Here is a 21,032-nt window from a genome sequence, read left to right on the forward strand (position 1 = left end):
ACTATGTGGCTGGACAGGGGGCCTTCGGACGAGTGGTCCAAAGTCTCTTTGTTTGCAGCCTTAGAGGAAGGCTGGGGATCGGCAGGCGTGGGAGTCGTCTGCTCAGAGGGAACGGAGGCGGTAAGTTCTCCTGGGAAGGGGCTGTGGCAGGAGCATCTTCTGTTTGGGTTTTCTTCGAAGGGGTCTTGCTACTTTCCCCTCGAGCCCTTTTACTGTCCTTCTTCGGGACAGAAGAGTCAGCAGCAGCGTGGTAATGGTCAAAGAAGTCCCCGGAGTCCATACCTGCACAAAGAGAAACAATTTAAACAATGAGATTAAAGGGTCGCGGGAAAACAGATTAGAGTAGAAGGATTACAAAAGTAAGATACCCGAGCTACACCTACTGGTCGTAACATTATCTACTGAACTACCTAGTTCTTGGAAGAAATCTGAGTTTAAAGAAGGGGCATTCCTAAGGTTGCCATCCCCATCAAATAGATGAGAAGGGATTGGCAGATTATTCAAAAACGAGAATGATGTATCGTTTACATCCAACGAGTCGTCAGATAGTTCGGTAGGCTCAGCAGCCTTTTGTTTCCCCTTGCCCTTAGGGACCGATGATTCTGCTGCTCGATGGGGAACAACAGGTTCCCTGATTGTAACCCCAGTTGGCCTCCTCCGAGGAGGGGGTGCCTGAGGTTACTGCTCGGGTCCCTGCTCAGGTTCCACATCGGCATAGGCACCACCCGTCGCGGGTTCATTAGTCGCAGGAGGGGAGCCCCAAAGGCCGGCCAACCTGAGGTTAGCCTCATTAATCAAGTTCTTTACACTCTTAGCAGCACTTGGCATGCTGGCTAAGAGTGCTACCCTCGACTCCATTCCTGGAGTGGGGGTCGGGCGTAACCATGGGCCTAGAACATAATGGAACAGCGGAATATTATGACAAGAAAAGATTAAAGTACAGATTCTACTGGTTCGAGGATTATTATCTTCTTTACCTCCTCGAGTGAAGGCCAGATTATCCGCGGCAATGTCGGGTGTAAGGAAGTACTCTTGATGGTACTTCCCCACGTTGGAGATGTGAGTGGTGTCAGACAGAAAGGTGCGACTGGTCTCCTGATGGCAGAAATGAAAGAGCCCCGTACCATCTTGGTTGGGGTTAGACTTGAGGTCGAACAGAAAATTGACCTCATGAGGAGAAGGAGCTGGCCATTTCTTGAGCTTGTAAAGGATATAGAGCGCGGCCAGAATCCTATACCCATTCGGGATAATTTGAAAAGGGGCTACCCCAAAGTAGTTTGCCACCCCTTGAAAGAATGAGTGAAGAGGCAGGGTGGCACCCGCCTCAATGTGGTACCTCGACCAGGCGCTATAAGCCCCCCCTGGCAGGTTGGTTCGCTGGTCGATGGAAGGTCTAACCAGGGTCACCCCTGCCAGATTATATTAGTTTGAATAGTTGTTAATCATGTGAAGTGTCATTGAACTTGGGGAAACGACGTGCCACTCGACAGTCGATTGGTCGACATGGCGAGGACAGGCATGCCTCTGAACTTCGGACTCAGGGGGGAATTCACCTTGACCACTAGTCGAGGGGACATCAGCAGAAGGCTGACTTGGAGAGTTGAGGTTTCGTCTTTTTCTAGCTTTGGTTTTTGTTCTGGCCATTTTCTAAGTAGGAATTGGTGGAGGATTTGGGCTAGGACGTGAAAAGGGGATTTCTGGGATCAACGTAGAAGGATTCTCTTCGCCTTCGAGCAGTTGGGCCAAGAGTTCGTCTTCGATAGGTCTTTCTCCTCCCCAAGGGTCTTGCATATGAACTGCAAACAGACAATGGAGGAGATAAGACAATCCGCGAAGTAGTGTAGGAGATTGGGATAACGTTGCTCGTGCCTAAATAACCAGCAGCATCCTAATCCTACGCTAAGTTCAACGTGGGTAGTTTGAAAGACGGATAAAAACAAAAAGGAAAGTAAACTGTTTTCTAGAAAACATTTTCGACTCCTGAAGGGCGGGAAAAATTTTCGGTTTTTTCACTTAGCTTAAAGGTTGAATCTTTCGTCGACCTAACGTCCCAAACCAGAGATCCTAACTATCAAACTATAGTCCTGATCTATGCAAAGCATAAAAACGCACCAAGCAATAGATGGCTTATACCAAAAAACCCTTAAAACCCTATTCAAGAACACAGAAGTTACAGAGCACAGAAACGGCATGCATGGCGTAATAGAAAACATAAAGAACGAAGTTCTTACCTGGGCGAAGATGGAGATTCGGAAGAAGATGGAAACTTGAACCGGAAGACTTGCGGCTAGATGTTAGACTGGTTTTCGAAGCTCTGAACTCTGGTGCAAGTTCTTGAAAATATTGGTAAAAGTGATGAGTAAAAATTTCTTAAAGGAGACAAAAAGCCTACTTATAGGGATCGAAGGGATAGCCAAAATGCAGTAATCATCACTTCCCACTTTCGAAACGTGGGGAAGTGTATAAGCCGTCGAATTGCCTTTTTGGAAACCGAAAGGGCTTGATTAGACATAATTATATCACGGTTTTCGAAAATGCACGGGGATTCTAACAGACATCGTGGGGATGTGAACGGTTGTTCCTTTAAGTTTCTTTATTGCTGGTCGCACTAAACAAACTTGGGGGAGAAAATGTTTTCCCAAAAATCAGAAGTGAATGACATGGCAGGCATTAATTACATGTGGCTGACACCTGGCAGAATCTGTGCTCGACTATCGACCAGGAAGACATCCAGTGTCATGCGATCGGTTTCTTCATACGACCAGCCTAGTCGTACACACATTTTTACGCGGAGGAAATCTTAGGCAGTTATGATGGAATCCAAAATTATCTGCCATGATTTCCTGAGTATCCGATTATTTAGGAAATAATATCTGTAACAAATCAATGTAAATCTTCCCTAAGCCTATAAATAGAAGAGGAGGGCTCAGGGAAGAGGATTCGAACCCTTTTCTTTTGAGCAAAAAGATCTATTGAGATTAGAGAGAGATTACACGAGAATAATTGTATTTTCTTCTTCAGAGGTCTGTGAAACTCACTGAACCCTAGTTCTTTGATCATGCCTTTGAATCTTATTTCAATAACAATTTAAGTGGACGTAGGTTATTACCAGATCCTGGGGCCGAACCACTATAAAATCTTGTGTTCTTATTATTTTCGTCATCACATTCTTTTCAACGTACTCATACACGTCAAGCGTATTTTGACTCCGTGTCAGTTGGTCAAAATCTGAGTCAACAATATATATGTAAGATTTTAAAAAAGTGATTATAAATATGAATTTATAATAAATTCATGTAACTGTAATACCAAATAGTGGGAAATTTGTATAAAAAAAATTATAATAAATATATTTATAATTTATTCTAAAATGTATAAAATTACATTAAGTTTAAGTCTCATTCTAAAAAAAACAGTCCTATTATATTTATTTACAAACACAATTAAACTAACTTTTTGAATGCTTTTCTTAAAAAATAACAAATATTGTAATTTGAATAAAATCGGTATTATTATTATATTTTTTTATTAACTAATTTTAATACAATATAATAAATATATTACCTTTAAACTATAAACACACAAATCACATTTCAAAAAACCTTTTCAATCCTAAAAAAAATCCTATTTTATTTATTTACAAACACACAAATCACAATTAAACTAATCTTTTGAATGTTCTTAAAAATTTTGGACCACCAAAACAACAAACACATGTTAGACTTGAAAACTTAAATTTTATAAATAATAGTATAACAAATATGTTACCTTTAAACTATAAACACAAATCACATTTAAACTAACATTTTCAATCCTCATTTAAAAATATTTCGATAGCCATGAGCAACACCAAATATCATTCTAATGAATATTATGCTCTTTCATATAATTCACTCTTTTTTTATTACGATTTGTTTCTTTTTTTTTTATTCCATACAATGTATATAATTTTAAAGTTCCTTAATTAAATATATGACTCTTTTTATTAATCATAAAATATATGGACATATATGATTTATTATAAAATATATAATATATGTTTCCCTTTCTATATATTTTATTAACATGTATAAACTTTATGTTTAAAAAAAAAGTTGATACGTACACTATAAAGGTTGTTTCCTTTTTTTAGTTAATACATACATAAAGTTTGTTATTTTCATTGCATTACAGTATTATAAAATATATATTGCTTTAATACCAAGATTTTAATAGTGTTTACACTTTCTTTTTAAACAGCGTTAAAAATATCTGTTAAAACATCATTAAAAAATCCAAAAAAAAAAAATTGTTTAAAAAAGTGTTAAAACCATCACATTTATAATATATGAAGATAATGTGGAATGAATTAAAGTATTCCTTAAGTAGGTCAATATTGAAACAATGGTCACCCTTAGCAACAAGATTAACCTCAGATTCCCATCAAAACCCAAAAAGAGTTTTCTTCATAAAAACTCAGCACACAATTGTCACCATATTAGTACAATAAGGAAATATATGATCCACACAACTGTCACAATTCAATCATTCACCATAACAGCATAACCATTTTATTTACACAGCACTACGCAATTTACCAAAATTACAGCAAGACATAGTTAGTGTAGACAGGCGTAACCATACCAAACCCATGGCTTGTTTACATTGAGGGTTTAGAATTCCCTCTCGGGGAACATAATAGGTGCAATGAGAGACCAGATGTACAGAGCTGCAGTTACCCAACCAGTTATAATCCTCACCCACACGGATGGCCAGCCAACGTCGACCAACTTCCCGCTTGCGCCGACTGAGGTCGACCACCCAGTTAGAAGCATTGCCGAATACATACTAGCCAGAGAGAAAATAAGGTGGAAAAATGAATAGGAGTATGACACTGGCTTAGACTTCTCTTTCTCTTCATGCTCGTCTGCCTTGTCCAGTGGTAGCAGAGGCTTCCCAGCACCTTTTTCACATGGAAATCACAAGTCAAATTTCAAGAGAAAACTTTGTTGTACTGCAGAATAGGGGAATATATATCAAGAATGAAGTTCATGTTTGATAGGTTTCTTCTTTCAAACGCTCTTCAGACATAATAATGAGTATGCAAATCTTAATTAGAACAGCGGGAATAAAATAATTAGCGCACACAAAGACCACGGAATTTAGCATTACTGTACAAGCGCACATGCACACACAAAAAAAAAACAAATTGCTAATTCAAAAGATGAAATGCCTAATTACCAAAAAAAAAATACATAATAAGAAATGCCCCTGAATCCCTCAAAATCAAAGAAATATGGAAACCCCGAGCACAATCTAGCATAGTTGCAAAGAAATTGCTTATCAGCAATCTAATGTTTCATAGCTAAGACTTACCAGCACGAGGGGAGCCTGGTGGAGAGAGAAGAGTAGTAGAAGATCCTGCACGAACAGCTGAATATACAACAGATAGAACAGTCGTACACAGTCCGAGAGTCAATGTCCCAGTAGAAACTGCTTTAGAATGCTTGTGGAGACCATTGCACTCATAATCCCTAGGTTCACTGGAAAGTGCACTGTAGCAGAGGTATGTGCAATACACAGATAGGACTGATGCTGGCAAGATGCTACCGTTTACCTGTTTTTTTATCAGAAAACCAAATCAGGAAAAAATTTGTCAAGATCCTTAAAATATTCATCATTCATGTACAATCATAAACCATGTATCCAGTAGCCAATTAGTGACAAAAATCTAAACAAAACAAGAGGATACATAATTTTACAAGGCTTTGAACCAAAGAGAAAAATAAATATGCAACCAAAATCATAGGTCCAAGAACCGTAGCACATTAAGCTTTCAGGTCTAACTTAGTGTCAAGGCAACCAAGTCATCAACTATAAACTTACAGCAGGGTGTAGTGCAACTATAGCAAAGACGAACACTGAAATCAAAGTCATAACAATGAAGAAGGTGTTGAGACCACAGTCATGTCCAGATGGTGTGAACCAGTGGAAGAGAAGTCCAGAAAAGACGAAGCTTGCCAAATAACAAAATAGTGAAACAACAAACAGAGCAATGTACCTGCATTTGAAAGAAGAAAAAATATTATTAAAAACCACAAATAAACAAACAAACGTAAGTTAAAATGAATAGATAAACTATATTTAATTGATTTAATTGTTCAGAAAAATAGAGTTTTGGTTGGTAAAAGGTCCCGCTTTTCACTTGCAAATTGTTTTTCTACCATGGTGTTAAAATTGTTTTCGTGATTTGTGCATTTCTTTTCAATTGGAATTCTTCAGTTATCAATAAAGTTTGCCAATACTTTTGATCTGTTTTAAAGAAAATGACCCTTCACTTCTTTGTCTCTGAGTACATGTGTGATTTGCAGGATTGATAAAGAAAACCATTGACAGCCTGTTTTGCATTGTCATTAAGTTTCAGCTTTGCAGTAAAGGCTCTAGAAGGAATTTATTTTAAAAAGATTTACTACTCAAAACTGCATTTCTCTTGCGGTTCACTGCTATTCTTAAGGTTAAGGAAGGTGTTTTTTACCAATCTTGTGAAGGATTTGAGCTTATTATTTTAATTCTGCAGACTTTGGTTAGCTCCCAAACTTGTATTTTCTTTGTACAAGTTTTTTTCTTATAAAAAATAAAATATATTAAATAGTGGCCAATATAACAAGGCTATCGTTCCCGATTTTCTCTCTCCCATGGCGAGGAAGAAGCGTGTGGTCCAAAAGTCTGCACCTCGATTGTCTGAGCATGGATCCAATAGTAGTCAGAATAATGAGAAGGAAGAAGTTGGTGGTGTGATGCCTTCGAATGGATTAAATTTAACAGCAGGAACTATAACAGATGGGGAAACAGTGCAAGAAGAAACGATAACAGAAGTGATTAATGATGGTGAATTTGAGATTCCTCAGTCTCCGACTCATGATCGGCGACTGAGTAAGGATTGGGCTCGGCTAGTGGAAGAAGAGATGGATGCTAGTGAAGGTCAGGAGACTCTCCAGGATTCAGCACGAAAGCATTGGAATTCTTTTGCGAAGGAAAACAGGTTTGCTTGTGACCCCCATCTTGCATATAAGGAACCTCTGCTTAAGAATGGCATTAAGATTGCTCAAGTCGACCTTGAGGAGGTGAAGTTCCAAGCTGCGAACTGGAGCTCTGCTGTAATCTGTATGGTACTAGGTGCGAACCCTCCAATGGCGGTGTTTGAGGGATATATTAAGCAAATTTGGGGCCATCTTGGGATTGAGCAGATAGCACGTATGACCATGGGTTTAACAATGGTGAAATTTAATGATGAGGCGACTAGAGATCTGGTTTTAGAGAATGGTGTTCTTCAGTTTGAAACCAGTTATAGTCAGACCATGGTCATCAGATCTTAATGTGGTGAAGCTAATCCGTTCTGTTCCGTTATGGATTCGACTTCACGATTTAGGTCTTCAATACTGGGGGAACAAATGCCTAAGTGCATTGGTCAGTACTGTTGGGAAGCCTATTATGGTGGACCAGCATACTAGGGATCGTACCAGGATTCAATTCGCTCGGGTTTTGGTAGAAATGGACATCACGGATACACCACCAAGAGTGATTCAATTTCTAAATGAAAATGGTCAGTTGGTGGAGCAGGGGATAGATTACGAATGGTTGCCTGTGAAATGTAAAACGTGTTTGGATTATGGCCACATCATGGCCGACTGTAGGAAAGGGGATATTGAGAAGAAAGTGAGGAATACAGAGAAGAAGGCTCCTGTGACTAAACCAGAGGATCTCACACAGAATCCTCCCATATCGGTTCCTGTTTCCGCTCAGTTGAAACCATCTGGTTCAGGAATAAAAGATGATCAATCGCTGCTTAACTCTGTTTGGAAAACTCCTAGAAGAGCTGTTGGGTCAAGAATGAAGGAACCTGTCCCAGGTTCTAATACAGATCATGACCAAGATGTTGGGCATAGGTCTGTGAATAAGTTCAGTATTTTGCAGGAAGAGAAGGGATATGTGGAAGAGGAGGTAGAGTGTAGAGAGACAAAGGGTCCTGGTTTAATTTCTGCTTAAGCATGGATAGTTACAATATAGGAAGTTGGAATGTTAGGGGTTTGAATAACAAGGATAAGCAAGATTTTGTGTTAGAGTTTTGCAATGTCAATAAAATTGGAGTAGGGGGTTTGTTAAAAACTAAGTTGAAAGGGAATAAAGTTCAGAAGTTAATGGACAAAAAATTTGCTAATTGGGATTTCTTTAATAGCTCTACTGTTGAGGGCAGGTTGTTGATTATATGGAGAAAGGGTTTTGTTCGAGTTATAGTAATTGCTGAATCACCTCAACATGTTCAGTGTGGTTAAAATGGCTGGGCAAGCTAATGCTTTTTGTCTCACATTTGTTTATGGTTTTAATACCATTGAAGATAGGAAGACTCTATAGCATAATCTGGTGCAGCTGAAGTTTCCTGTTTCATCATGGTTAATTCTTGGGGATTTTAACTCAGTTTTTAATGTTGATGACAGAAATGGAGGGAATCCCATTACGCAAAATGAAATGGTTGACTCTAATCACTGGTTATCTCAGGCTCATATTGAAGCTCTCAAAAGTCATGGGTCAGCTTTCACTTGGACTAACAACCAAGCTGGCACCAATCGAATCTATTCCAAGATAGATCATGTATTTGTCAATGAGGAGTGGCATGATCACTTTCCTAACACTGCAGCTCGTTTTAGTTGGGAAATCATATCAGATCATTGTTCTTGCATTGTTTCAACTACAGCTACAGAGGCTATTGGGATCAAACCATTTCGGTATTACAATTTCTGGGCTAATCATCCCGATTTTAAGAGCTTAGTGGAGCAAAATTGGAAGAGACCGTTGACTACTAGAGGTCTAAAAGGGGTCTTCTTAAAACTGATGAGAGTTAAGCATTGCCTCAAGAAGTTTAATCATGAAGTGATTGGTGACATTGGGAAAAGTTATCAGGAAGCTAAAGCCAGCTACAGTGAGGCTAAATATCAGGCTCAAACTCATCCGAGAGACAAGATTTACCAGGAGCAAGAAACTAAAGCAGCTGCTAATTTTGATGCTCAAGAGAAAATGTACCATAAGTTTCTCAGACAGAGGAGCAAAATTACTTGGCTGCAAAAAGGAGATTCCAACACATCTTATTTTCATGCTTGTCTGAAGAAGAGAAAAATGGAAAACAGAATTACAACATTCATGACAGACCAAGGTAAAATTAATGAGAATTTTCCTGAAGTAGTACAGCATTCTCTCAATCATTTTCGCTGCTATATGGGCAGCAGTAGTACTGTCAATACCAGATTAAATTTGATTTGTATTGAGCAGGGATCTAAGCTTTCTTTAGATGAACAACTTGGTTAACTGAAACCTTTCTCGTATAAGGAAATAAAAAGAGCGATTTTTAGTATCCCTAATACAAAATCACCAGGACTTGATGGGTTTGGATCTGGATTTTTCAAGAAAATGTGGTCTGTTATAGGGGGAGAAATCTGTGCTGCAGTTTCTAACTTCTTTGAAACAGGACTCATGCCACCTGAGTTTCATAATACAATGATTTCCCTCATCCCTAAACAAGAGAATCCGGCTAAAGCTATTGCTTACAGACCTATTGCGTGTTGTTCAACGATATACAAGTGCATATCTAAACTGCTATGCTCTAGACTTGCATCTGTCCTTCCTTCTCTGGTTCATCAAAACCAAGGTGCTTTTGTCCAAGGGAGGTCAATTGCTCACAATGTGATGATTCTCCAAGACATTTTGAAGAACTATAGGAGGGAAAACACTTCTCCTCGCTGTACTATCAAGATTGATATCAGTAAGGCATATGACACTGTGGATTGGAATTTTGTTGAAGATCTTCTTAATGCTTTAAACATTCCTAGTAGATTTGTTCAGCTGGTGATGATTTGTATCAAAAGCACAACCTATTCTCTCCTTATGAATGGTAGAATTCAAGGTGGTTTTCAAGGTGCTAAGGGTCTTCGTCAAGGTGATCCTTTATCTCCTTTGATATTTGTTCTAATTATGGATTATCTAACGAGAAGTCTTCTTCACGTTGCTCAAGACTCTAAATTCAGATATCATCCTCTTTGCAAAAGTTTGAAGTTAATAAACTTATGCTTTGCGGATGACTTGATTCTTCTTAGTAAAGGGTCCAAGCAGTCCATTAAAGTTCTTAATGAGGTCTTGGATGGTTTCAGCAATACTACTGGGCTCCATATCAATGTTAATAAATCACAAATATTCTTTGGAGGGGTTGATCCTAGGGAGAAAGGGGAGATCATTAGGGATCTAGGTTAGGCTGAAGGTGCTTTCCCTTTAAAGTACTTAGGGCTGGCTTTAAGACCAACAAAATGGAAAGCTGAGGACTGTGGGATTATCATTAAAAAAATCAAATTGAGACTTCACACTTGGGGAAGTAGGCACCTGTCATTTGCTGGCAAAGTTCAATTAATTCATTCAATATTACTTGGACTTCGAAATTATTGGATGAGTACTTTCATCCTTCCTCAAAGTGTTTCTAAAGAGATTGAGAAACTTTGTAGAGGCTTCCTTTGAGGAATGAACGGGAACAGAAGCAGAATTCATGTGGCCTCTTGGGAGAAAGTTTGTCTTCCCAAATCTTATGGTGGTCTTGGGTTTAAAGAAGGGACCAAATGGAATCATGCTATCCTAGCTAAATACATTTGGGCTATCAATGAGAAGAGAGATTTATTGTGGGCCAAGTGGGTGAACACTGTTTATCTCAAGGGGGTATCCATTTGGTCTTATGAGTTAAAGTTGGACACAAGCTGGTATTGGCGCAAATTGTGTCGACTGAGACAAAAATTTTCCATGTCTGAGATTCTGAAGGCAGGCTGATCGGGTAAGTTCTGTTCATTTGTTCTATATAACAGTTCTCTTCCACCTTCTCAAGTTAGCTATCACAGAGCCATATGGAGTAGTCTCAATCTTCCAAAGCATCGATTTAGGCTTTGGCAAGTTGTGAATGCTCATCTGTTAACAAAGGACAACTTGAGTAAATTTCACATTGTCTAGATTCATTTCTATGTCCTGTTTGTGGAGACCAGCCTGAATCACATCAACACTTATTTTTTAAATGCTGCCTTTCTCGACGAGTTGTGGAGCTAGTGTTCAAGTGGCTGGGTTTCAGAGGGTGGCCGGTGGAGTTTGATGGTTGGTTATCTTGGATTTCTCTGACATTGTGAGACTTATAAGCATAGCAGTTAGTGCAGCAACTTGCTATTGTCTTTGGTTGAACAGAAATAGATGTGTATTTGAAGGCTTTTCCAAAACTGATACTTTGATTGCTTTTGATGTAAAGAGTACAGTGATCTACAGATTATTCGTTGTTAAAAACAGAAAAATGTCTAGACAAGAGAGACTTTATACATAGATTAACATGTAATTAGTGCCTTTATTTTTTTGGTTTTGGAGGATCAGCTTGTTGGTCCTCTTGGTTCGTTTTTTTAGTGAGGTGAGGGTGTAATTTGTTGGTTGATTAATGAAGTAATTTTCTTCCTGATCAAAAAAATAAATAAATAAAATAAAATATATTAAAAGAATCTTCTGGTTAGACATACAAATTAAAAAAAAAAAAATACTTCGTATAACTATTTTGTGCTTGTTTAGCTGGACAGGAGTTATAAGATAAGAGCAAGTAGTGTTTCATATTGAAGCAAATTCAATTTGGGCTTCCCTTCAGGCTCCTTCAACTAAGAATTCTAAGGATTATCCTTCTTATTAACTAGAAAAAAATTATAATATCCTCAAATTTCTATTTCTCATTCATTCATTTCCCCACACTTCCCTTCAGACTGCTTCAGCTAAGGATTTTCTTTAAGAAGATAGAGAAAGAGACAGCAGATCATCTATTTGCATGGTAGGTGGACACAAGGAAAAAGAAGATTCGGGTATTGGAAATTTAGCAATGAGAAATAAGGCTTACTGGTCAAATGTGAATATCAGCAGCAACAATATTGAAAAGAGAAGAGTGTATGCTAAACAAATCTGTACGTTTTTCATGTAGATCAATATTTCTAAGACTATCAAGTGAAAATTCCCTTTTTTCATTTCAGCTTTTCTACTTTATATGGAAAGCTCAAGTACCTCTAAAGATCAAAAGGTTCAGTTGGTTGTTGTTAGCATTGGAAAAACTCATCACTCAAAATATTACTAAAGAGAAGGCCATTTCAAGTTACATCCGCAGGTTGCTGTATGTTAGGAATCCGATAAGCCACAGTCTCCATTATGAATTTCATTATATGTGGTTGATGGTGGTGAAAGAGCTCACATCTGAGTGATCCCTAGGATAGGACGTGTGCTGATTTATTGGGTAGTATGGGTGTGATTTCAACAAAGGGAGGAATTTTTTAAAATTCAGCCAATAGGGATATGATAGGCCTCCTCTTACTTATGTGTATGCACGTTAGAAGGGGAGTGGTGAGGTGGCTGCTCAGTCAGCTGTTGGAAATGGGTAGACAGCAAGAATGTAAGTTTGTTGTAAGAGCTGGGGTAGTCTAAGTGGGGAACAGTGAGTATATGATGTACCTCAGTGAATCAGCAATAGAGGAAGTCAAGAGAGTAGCGTGAGGGGTGTGGAATATTTGAGTGAGTTGTATTTTGGAGAGACACAGGCTAATTCAATTATTCAATGAATTTCTTCCATTGTTCCTCTATTTCTCTTTTTCTGTGATATTGAATTGGAAGGTTGACCCTATCAATTGGTACCAGAGCCTATCGATCATCAATGGCTAAGAAATTGGAGGCGGTTGTCGAAGCTTTGGAGGGACGGCTTTCGGATCTGCAATTGGGTGTTCCATCCGAGCTTGCTGCCATGAAGTCCGGTATCAGTTCCATGAAAGAAGGCATCTCTCGGATGCCAGCAGTGGAGAAGGCTTTGGAACTCATCGTGGCTCAGATGAACCAGCCAACCCGTAAGGATACCGGTGACTCGTCTGCCATCAATGTCGACCAGTCCCGACAGGCTTTCGACAGTGATGCAACAACGAGAAGTCGACCACCTGCGTCTCAGGATCGCAGATCCGCTCTACTTCCCCCTCCTTCCCAGTCAGATTCTCCGTTTTTGGCTCCGTGGTTTGGGCGTGACTATCGTCCACCTCGAATGGAATTGCCTCTGTTCGCCGGCGATAATCCCGAAGGATGGATTTATCGGGCTGAACGCTATTTTCTGCTGTCACACATGACTGGAGATCAGATGTTGGAAGTGGTCATTATAGGTCTAGAAAAGGGATGCATTAACTTGGTTTTAGTGGGAAAACCAAAGAAGGCAGATTACTTCATGGGAAACTCTGAAAAAATCTGCTCATGTCTCGATTCCGAGCTCAATCGATGGGGTCGATGTCGGAGGAATTCCTCTCGATGCGGCAGGAGACAACGGTGAAAGAGTATCGCATTCGTTGGGAGACTTTGGCTTCTCGCATTCCAGATGTTCCAGAACACATCCTTGAGGGTAATTTCATCAAAGGCTTGAAAGAAGAAATTAAAGGGGCTATCCACATCTTGAAGCCTGTGGGCTTGGCTCAGGTCATGGACATGGCCAAGCGCATAGAAGAGGGCCATCAAATGTTGGGCAACTCGACACAAACCACTCGTATCGGAAGCTCAAAGATATCATCAACTCCAATTGCTCCAACTCGTTCATCATTCTCTTCATGGTCCAGTAAGCCCTTGTCGACCCATAGTATCTCCTCTACTCACAGTTTCTCTTCTATGGCATCTCCAATTTTGAACCAGCCGGCAACCAATATGGCAGTGGCTCCCAAGGGTCAAGCAACAAAACGTATTACTGAGGTAGAGTATCAGGATCGAAAGGCTAGAGGAGTTTGCTTTAAGTGTGAAAAGAAATGGCATCGAAGGCATGAATGTGAGCAGAAACAATGATAAATGATTCTAATCATGGATGAGGATGAAGGAAGCCCTCAGATAGAGTCACCCCCACCCACACCAAACTCTTTGGAAGATATCACAGCTAAAGAAACCTTAGCTACCTTGTCTTTGAACTCCTTGTTTAAAAAGACTTCAGCAAATACAATGAAGTTGGCAAGCAGAATTGGGCAGCAACCAGTCACTGTACTCATCGAGAGTGGGGCAACACCTAATTTCATTTCTATGGATATTGTTTCAGCAACTAATACTCTGATTACATCGACGTCATGTTACCGGGTGTTATTAGGGACGGGGGGCAAGGTGTGGACTAATGGATTTTGCAGCTCCATGGAGCTTGATTTGGGCACACTCCGAGTAGTTACCAGATTTCTTACCTCTGGAATTGGGAGGAGCAGATGTAATATTGGGCATTAAGTGGCTAGAAACTAATGGGAATATGCAAGTAAATTGGCGCACAATGGTGATGAAGTTTGAAGTGGGAGGTTTGTGGGTGACACTAATTTCTTTGAGGGCTATGATTCACACGGTGCAGCAGGAGGGTGAAGGATTTTGGGTCGAGTTTGGGGCCTTTTCAGTGGAGGAGCCTAGTAGTAACCTAGTACCACCACCAGTTGCAGCCATTTTACACAAGTATGATACTGTCTTCAACATGCTGCAGGGATTACCACCAAAACGGGCAAGAGAACATGCCATTTGTTTGCAGGAAGGGGTCGGCCCTATTAGTGTGCGGCCATATCGATATGCCCAAGCGCCAAAAGACAAGATTGGGAGACTCGTTGTTGAGATGTTACAAGCGGGGATTGTATAGCCAAGTACTAGTCCTTTTTCAAGCCCAGTGTTGTTGGTTAAAAAGAACGATGGGAGTTGGTGATTTTGCATTGATTATAGGGCATTGAATCGGGCAATGGTGGCTGATAAGTTTCCTATTCCAGTCATAGTGAGTTGTTGGATGAGTTGCATGGGGTTACAATATTCTCAAAATTGGATCTTAAATCAGGGTATCATCAAATTCAAGTTTGTACCAAAGATGTGGAGAAAAATGCCTTCCGAACACATGAGGGACATTATGAATTTTTGGTCATGTCATTCGGTCTTACAAATGCCCCTTCCACTTTCAAGCACTAATGAACAGAGTCTTTCGAGATTACCTCCGCAAGTTCGTATTGGTTTTCTTTGATGATATTTTGGTGTGCAGCTCTACATTGGAGGATCATGAGAACCATTTGGACTTGGTCCTTGTGTGGCTATACCAACATGAGCTCTATGCTAACCAAAAGTGCTTGTTTGCCCAAAGTCACCTGGAGTATTTGGGTCATATTATCTCAGCAGAGGGTGTCCCGGCTGACCCAAATAAACTGTCAGCAAGTGTGGCCGCAATGGCAAATTGGCTGATTCCAAAGACTCTAAGAGACTTGTGGGGCTTTTGGGGTCTTACAGGGTATAACCGAAAGTTTGTGCAGGGTTATGGACACATTGCTAGGCCACTAACTGATCATCTGAGGAAGGATGTTTATGGAAGCTCAGGAAGCTTTTACACGCCTAAAGGAGGCTATGTGCTCGATGCCAGTTCTGGCCTTAACCGATTTCTCTACCCCCTTTGTGTTGAAAGCAGATGCATCAGGCCATGGTTTGAGAGCAGTGTTGATGCAAAATCAGCGATCAATTGCTTTTTACAGCCAAGTTCTTTCTCCTCGTGCATGGACCAAATCGATGTATGAACGAGAATTGATGACCATTGTGTTGGCTATACAGAAATGGCGTTCCTATTGCTTGGGCGAAAGTTCTTGGTTCGCATAGACCAGCACAGCCTCAAGTACTTGTTGGAGCAGAGATTGGTGACCTCGGAACATAAGAAATGGTTGACCAAGTTGTTGGGATATGACTTTGATATTGTATACTGCCCTGGCCTCGAAAACAAGGCAACAGATGCTCTTTCTCGAGTTCATCAAAACATTTCTTTGGCTGTCCTCTCAGTTCCAACACTAATATCCATTCCAGATTTGCAAGATCATGTAGCCACGGACCCAGCTTTGTCTAAGGTCATTCAGGAACTTGGAATGGGACGTGACGGTGGCGGGTACTCTATGGTTCAAGGGTGCCTCAAGTTCAAAGGTCGCTTGGTTCTTCCTTCATATTCACCTTTTATTCCCCTTTTGCTTCAAGAGTATCATGGCAGTAACATTGGGGAACATTCAGGGGTTTTTAAAACCTTTCAATAGTTGGCAAAAGACCTATATTGGTTAGGCATGAGGAAGGATGTTCAAAAATTTGTTGTGGAATGCACCACATGTCAACAAATTAAGTATTTAGCTCAGTCTCCAGCGGGTTTGCTACAGCCCATTCCCATTCCTGAGCAAATTTGGGATGATATATCAATGGATTTCATAGAGGGTTTGCCTGTTTCCAATGGGTTTGATACGATCTTGGTGGTAGTTGACCGACATAGCAAGTATGGTCGTTTTATCCCGCTCTGTCATCCTTTTTCAGCAGCTACGGTAGGCTCCATTTTCATCTGAGATTTGATCAAATTACATGGGATTCCTTGATCTATACTCTCGGAACATGACAAAATGTCTTTGAGTTTGTTTCGGAAGGAGCTATTTCGTTTACAAGGCACCGCACTAAAACATACCACTTCTTACCACCCTCAATGTGATGGACAAACGAAAGTGGTTAACAGATGTTTAGAGACATATCTAAGATGTTTCGTCAGCTCTAAACCCAAACAATGGGTCGCGGGGTTACCATGGGCCGAATTTTGATACAACACATCATACCATACATCAGCGGGAATGACTCCATTCTTAGCCCTTTACCACAAACATCCACCACCATTGGTTCGGTTTGAGCAAGGCAGCACAAAAGTTTCAGCAATGGAGGACAATCTCAAGGCTCGGGATGACGTATTGGAGCTACTCAAACTTAATCTTCACCGAGCGTAACAAAAGATGAAACACCAAGAATTTTCGATAGGGGACTTGGTGTACGTGAGTGAAGCTTCGTCCTTATTGACAGAGATCAGTTGCTCAACGACGAAATGAGAAGCTCGCGCCTCGCTTCTTCAGTCCATTCTCGATCTTGGCACGCACTGGCACATTTGCTTATCCACTCCAGCTTCCTCCGGGCTCCAACATTCATCCGGTGTTTCACGTGTCTCTACTTCGTGCCGCATTGGGACCAAACCAACAAGCTTCCGCCATTCCGCCTAAGTTAACAGCAGATTTGGAGTGGACTCTCACTCCTAAAAAGATATTGGACGTACGCCCAGGAACTCACAAGGCTCCACCACAAACTCTTGTCAAATGGACTAATCTTCCAGAATTTGAAGCAACTTGGGAGGACTTTCCAACCATATAGCGACAATTTCCTCAATTTCACCTTGAGGACAAGGTGAGACTTTGGGTAGGGGTATTGATAGGCCTCCTCTTACTTATGTGTATGCACGTAAAAAGGGGAGTGGTGAGGTGGCTGCTCAGTCAGCTGTTGAAAATGGGGAGATAGCAAAAATGTAAGATTGTTGCAAGGGTTGGGGTAGTCTAAGTGGGGTACAGTGAGTGTATGATGTACCTCAGTGAATCAGCAATAAAGGAAGTCAAGAGAGTAGTGTGAGGGGTGTGGAATATTTAAATGAGTTGTATTTTGGAGAGACACGGGCTCTCGGAATCCTGTTAATTCAATTATTCAATGAATTTCTTCCATTGTTCCTCTATCTCTCTTGTTCTGTGATATTGAATTGGCAGGTTGACCCTATCAGGTTAAAATTAAGTTCTGAGTAGCTGCTTGGTTAAACGCTGTTCCAGAGTTGAATAATTTTATTATTTGATGTATGAATAGAGTGGGACGCTTTTTGTAATTCATTTTTTGTTAGACTGTTACATCACAATTGTTTGGTTTGTAACTTTTTCTTAATTACTAAGGTCTTTATTTCTTCTAAAATAATTATAAATTATTATTTCCTATCCCAATACCCAAAAAGAAAATAAAGAAAAATAGCCAGAGAAAAAAAACAAGAAGTGAAAGGGTAAGAAATAACTAGCTGACATAAAATAATCAAAAACAATAGTCCTAAACTAACCAGAACCGTTCATCATAGCCAACCCATGTGTCATTCCATCTGTGAACAAAATCCAACAGAAGCACAACTTGAACAAGAAGAAATAATCCGGAGCCAAACTTTGAAATTGTCTCTGCAAACAAAATGCTAAGCATAAGCTAAATACACAAAGTCAGAGATATACATATATATATTATTGCAAAGATAGGAATTTGGAAGTTAGGATTAAACTAAATCACAAAGTCGAACATGCAGACAAGTCACAAAAGTGATTTTTATCATAGTGTTTGTGCTTGAATCAAAGCTTATAATATTAATGCTATCAAAACATAGGAAAACTTGAGATGACCTGATCAAACATGGTTCTAGCTAAAAGGGGTTACAGAAAATGAAAAGAAAAACCAACATACTATTGTTCGTCCATGCTGCACAGTACAGCAGTGTCAAAAAAACAGTAAAGGGCCTAAAGGCAGACAGAAGGTTGTGTTATTATGAATCATGATAACTAAACAAGATGAAATTACTTTAAATGAAAACATTTTGACTAATTCAATCCACCACCAAGAAATATTTGACTGTAATATAATTTGTCATAAAATAAGAAAAGTTATCTATTATTAGCATGCATGTAATTCTCCAAGTGTACTTATAAAGTGCAATTTGCTAAAGCCTTTGCGTAAAAGGAAAATAAATATCAAATGAAAGGATCACAGACTGTTAATCTTAAGATTTTGTAGGATAAAAGTATACAACAAACTCCTGAAGAAAACACACACAAAGAAAAAAAGGAGAGAAAAAAAAGGCTTACCATAGAGGTTAATAATCTCATTTGGTAAGAAAAACATAAAGATGACCAGAAGGCACCAGCATATAATTTTCATCATCCATCCACCATGGTGCAAACCATCACGGGGATCTCTCTGAGTTTTCACACCAACCATTAGAACAGCAAAGATGGTGAAGAAAAGAAAATTTCCCAAACTAACACGCAACACTGCATCTGTTTCAAACCACTCCCTGCTTGGTGTATGATGAAAGGTATTAATCCCTGCATCACCAAAAGATACAGCAGACATACACACAATGTTATAAACCCACGTAGTAGCACTTGGAAAAATTGGTGAGCACACATAATGTGAAGCCAATTGATGCTTGAAACCATTGTTTTCTGAACAATTCTACCATTAAAAAAAATCAACTTTTTCTTTCTTAGCATATAAGAATCAAGAGAACGCAAAAGGGGCCATTTGCATAACTCCACCCCAACCGATCAATTTTCAATGCTTGAAGCCATGTTTTTCCAATTAATTCAAATCATAGAATAGAATATGTTTCCGGTCATATTAAACTTTGTCTAGAATTTGAAATTGCCTCAAGAAAACCCAAAAGGGTCGTATGTAATACCATGCTAAAACCATAAAGTGATCATAAAGAAAGAAATAAAACTCACATGGGAGCTTCTCCATCAGAGGAGCAGCGACCTCGCGCAGCATCCATGAGACGAAGAGAGAGAGGGCGAAAAGACCACAATAGGCAATCCGGGCAGAGCGGCGGCTGATCCCTGAGACCACCGTACGGCAGGCGTCACAGGCGCAAGCAGCGCAACATGATGCCAGGCACGAAGCAGCCCACATCTTCCCTTATCCTTCTATTTTTCCAAAATCAATTCGAATCAATCGAAAACCCTAATTGGAAATTCAATTGAGAAAAAAATCGTAGAAATAAGTTTGGAAATTGAGTTGAATAGTCAAAGCGAGATGATGGTGTGGATTCCAATTCCAATGGCAAACATTTATCCTAGCTTTGCTTTTTTATCAGGTCAGGTCGTCAGCTTTGAACGACAATTTGGTATCCTTGACTCAGTGAGTCAGCTGATCCGAGTTACAAAAGGCGCAGCGGAACTGTCAATGTGTGCCCAATGGGCTCAGAAAATCCTAAAATTGTAGATATACCATTTTTACCCAAAATTTACTTAAATACCCACTAATATCTTTCTCTTTCTAAAATGATCAAATTACATCACGTGTAATTTATTTAAATGCTAATTTATACTTCTATAATTTAATAATACCAAATCATCTTTTTATTTACCGAATACTACAAAATGCAGATTTCAATAAAAAAATCAATTTTTAATAAGACGATAATACCATTTATTTATGCAAAATTTACACAAACACCTTAAAAATATAAACTAATTAAAAAAATACCTTAAAACAAATTATGCGCATATGCCATGCCACATCAGCAGGGTATACTGGAATTTGAAAAAAAAAATTAGAAAATCTCGATTCCCAAATTTTTTTATTTTTCTGGGTTGTAAGAAGTTACATTTTTGTTGCTTACGATATCAATAAGATACCAAGTAGTTGTTTTTATATATATATAACTTTATTTTAGATCATATTATTCTATATACCTTTTGGTAACTTATTTGTAAACATCTTAATATACTAATTAGTTATTTTTAGGTTATGTTATGGTATCTTATTATTAAGATACATTTTGGTAACCTTCATTCTTATTTCGAAAACTAATGAATTGTAATATGGTATAACAAGTTACCATATAGCTTATTAATAAAAAATTAATTTAGTATACTACATAATAACTTTTAATAGAGTTTTTAGTCACTCATGTAGTTTACATGTTTAATTATTTAAGATATTTTTACGTTAACTTTAAGTCTATTTTAGAAACTACTTAGTTATTATATAGTATACAAAATTACTCTTATAATTCCAAGTAATCATGAATAGCTTATTGAAAATGATATTATTTAGTATACTATATAGTTACTTTTAAAAGTTACATTTTCGTTTTTTTTAAAAAATATTTAAGATAGCAATTGGTTACCTTTTGATATATATGACTAAATTTTTTGGTATGACACAAATTTAAAACAATTAACTAACTTAGTAAATTATCAAAAAGAGTATTTTTATGTTCTATTTAAAAGTTACCAAAAATATCATCAAGAATCTAGTTTCAAAAAGTTACTTGAAATGTTTCTAAAATAGCTTTAAAGTTGTTTAGAATACTATATTGTATATTTTAAATGTAAAACAAGAATACAATTTTTGGTAACTTT

The 21,032-nt window shown here is 38.8% G+C and overlaps 1 protein-coding gene across 1 annotated transcript; it reads right to left on the bottom strand.

Moving 5' to 3' along the window:
* Nucleotides 1–4,416: 4,416 nt before the first annotated feature.
* On the bottom strand, nt 4,417–19,740 carry LOC133824035 (uncharacterized). The gene is made up of 6 exons (XM_062256896.1): nt 19,392–19,740; nt 18,750–18,989; nt 17,963–18,074; nt 5,866–6,040; nt 5,356–5,596; nt 4,417–4,942 (listed from the first exon to the last, which is right to left on the bottom strand). The coding sequence occupies exons 1-6, from the start codon at nt 19,573–19,575 to the stop codon at nt 4,653–4,655; spliced, it is 1,242 nt and encodes a 413-aa protein (XP_062112880.1). The 5' UTR covers nt 19,576–19,740; the 3' UTR covers nt 4,417–4,652.
* Between the last annotated feature and the right edge of the window lie 1,292 nt (nt 19,741–21,032).

Source organism: Humulus lupulus, chromosome 3, assembly GCF_963169125.1.
Source record: "Humulus lupulus chromosome 3, drHumLupu1.1, whole genome shotgun sequence".
In the NCBI taxonomy this organism is placed as follows: domain Eukaryota; kingdom Viridiplantae; phylum Streptophyta; class Magnoliopsida; order Rosales; family Cannabaceae; genus Humulus; species Humulus lupulus.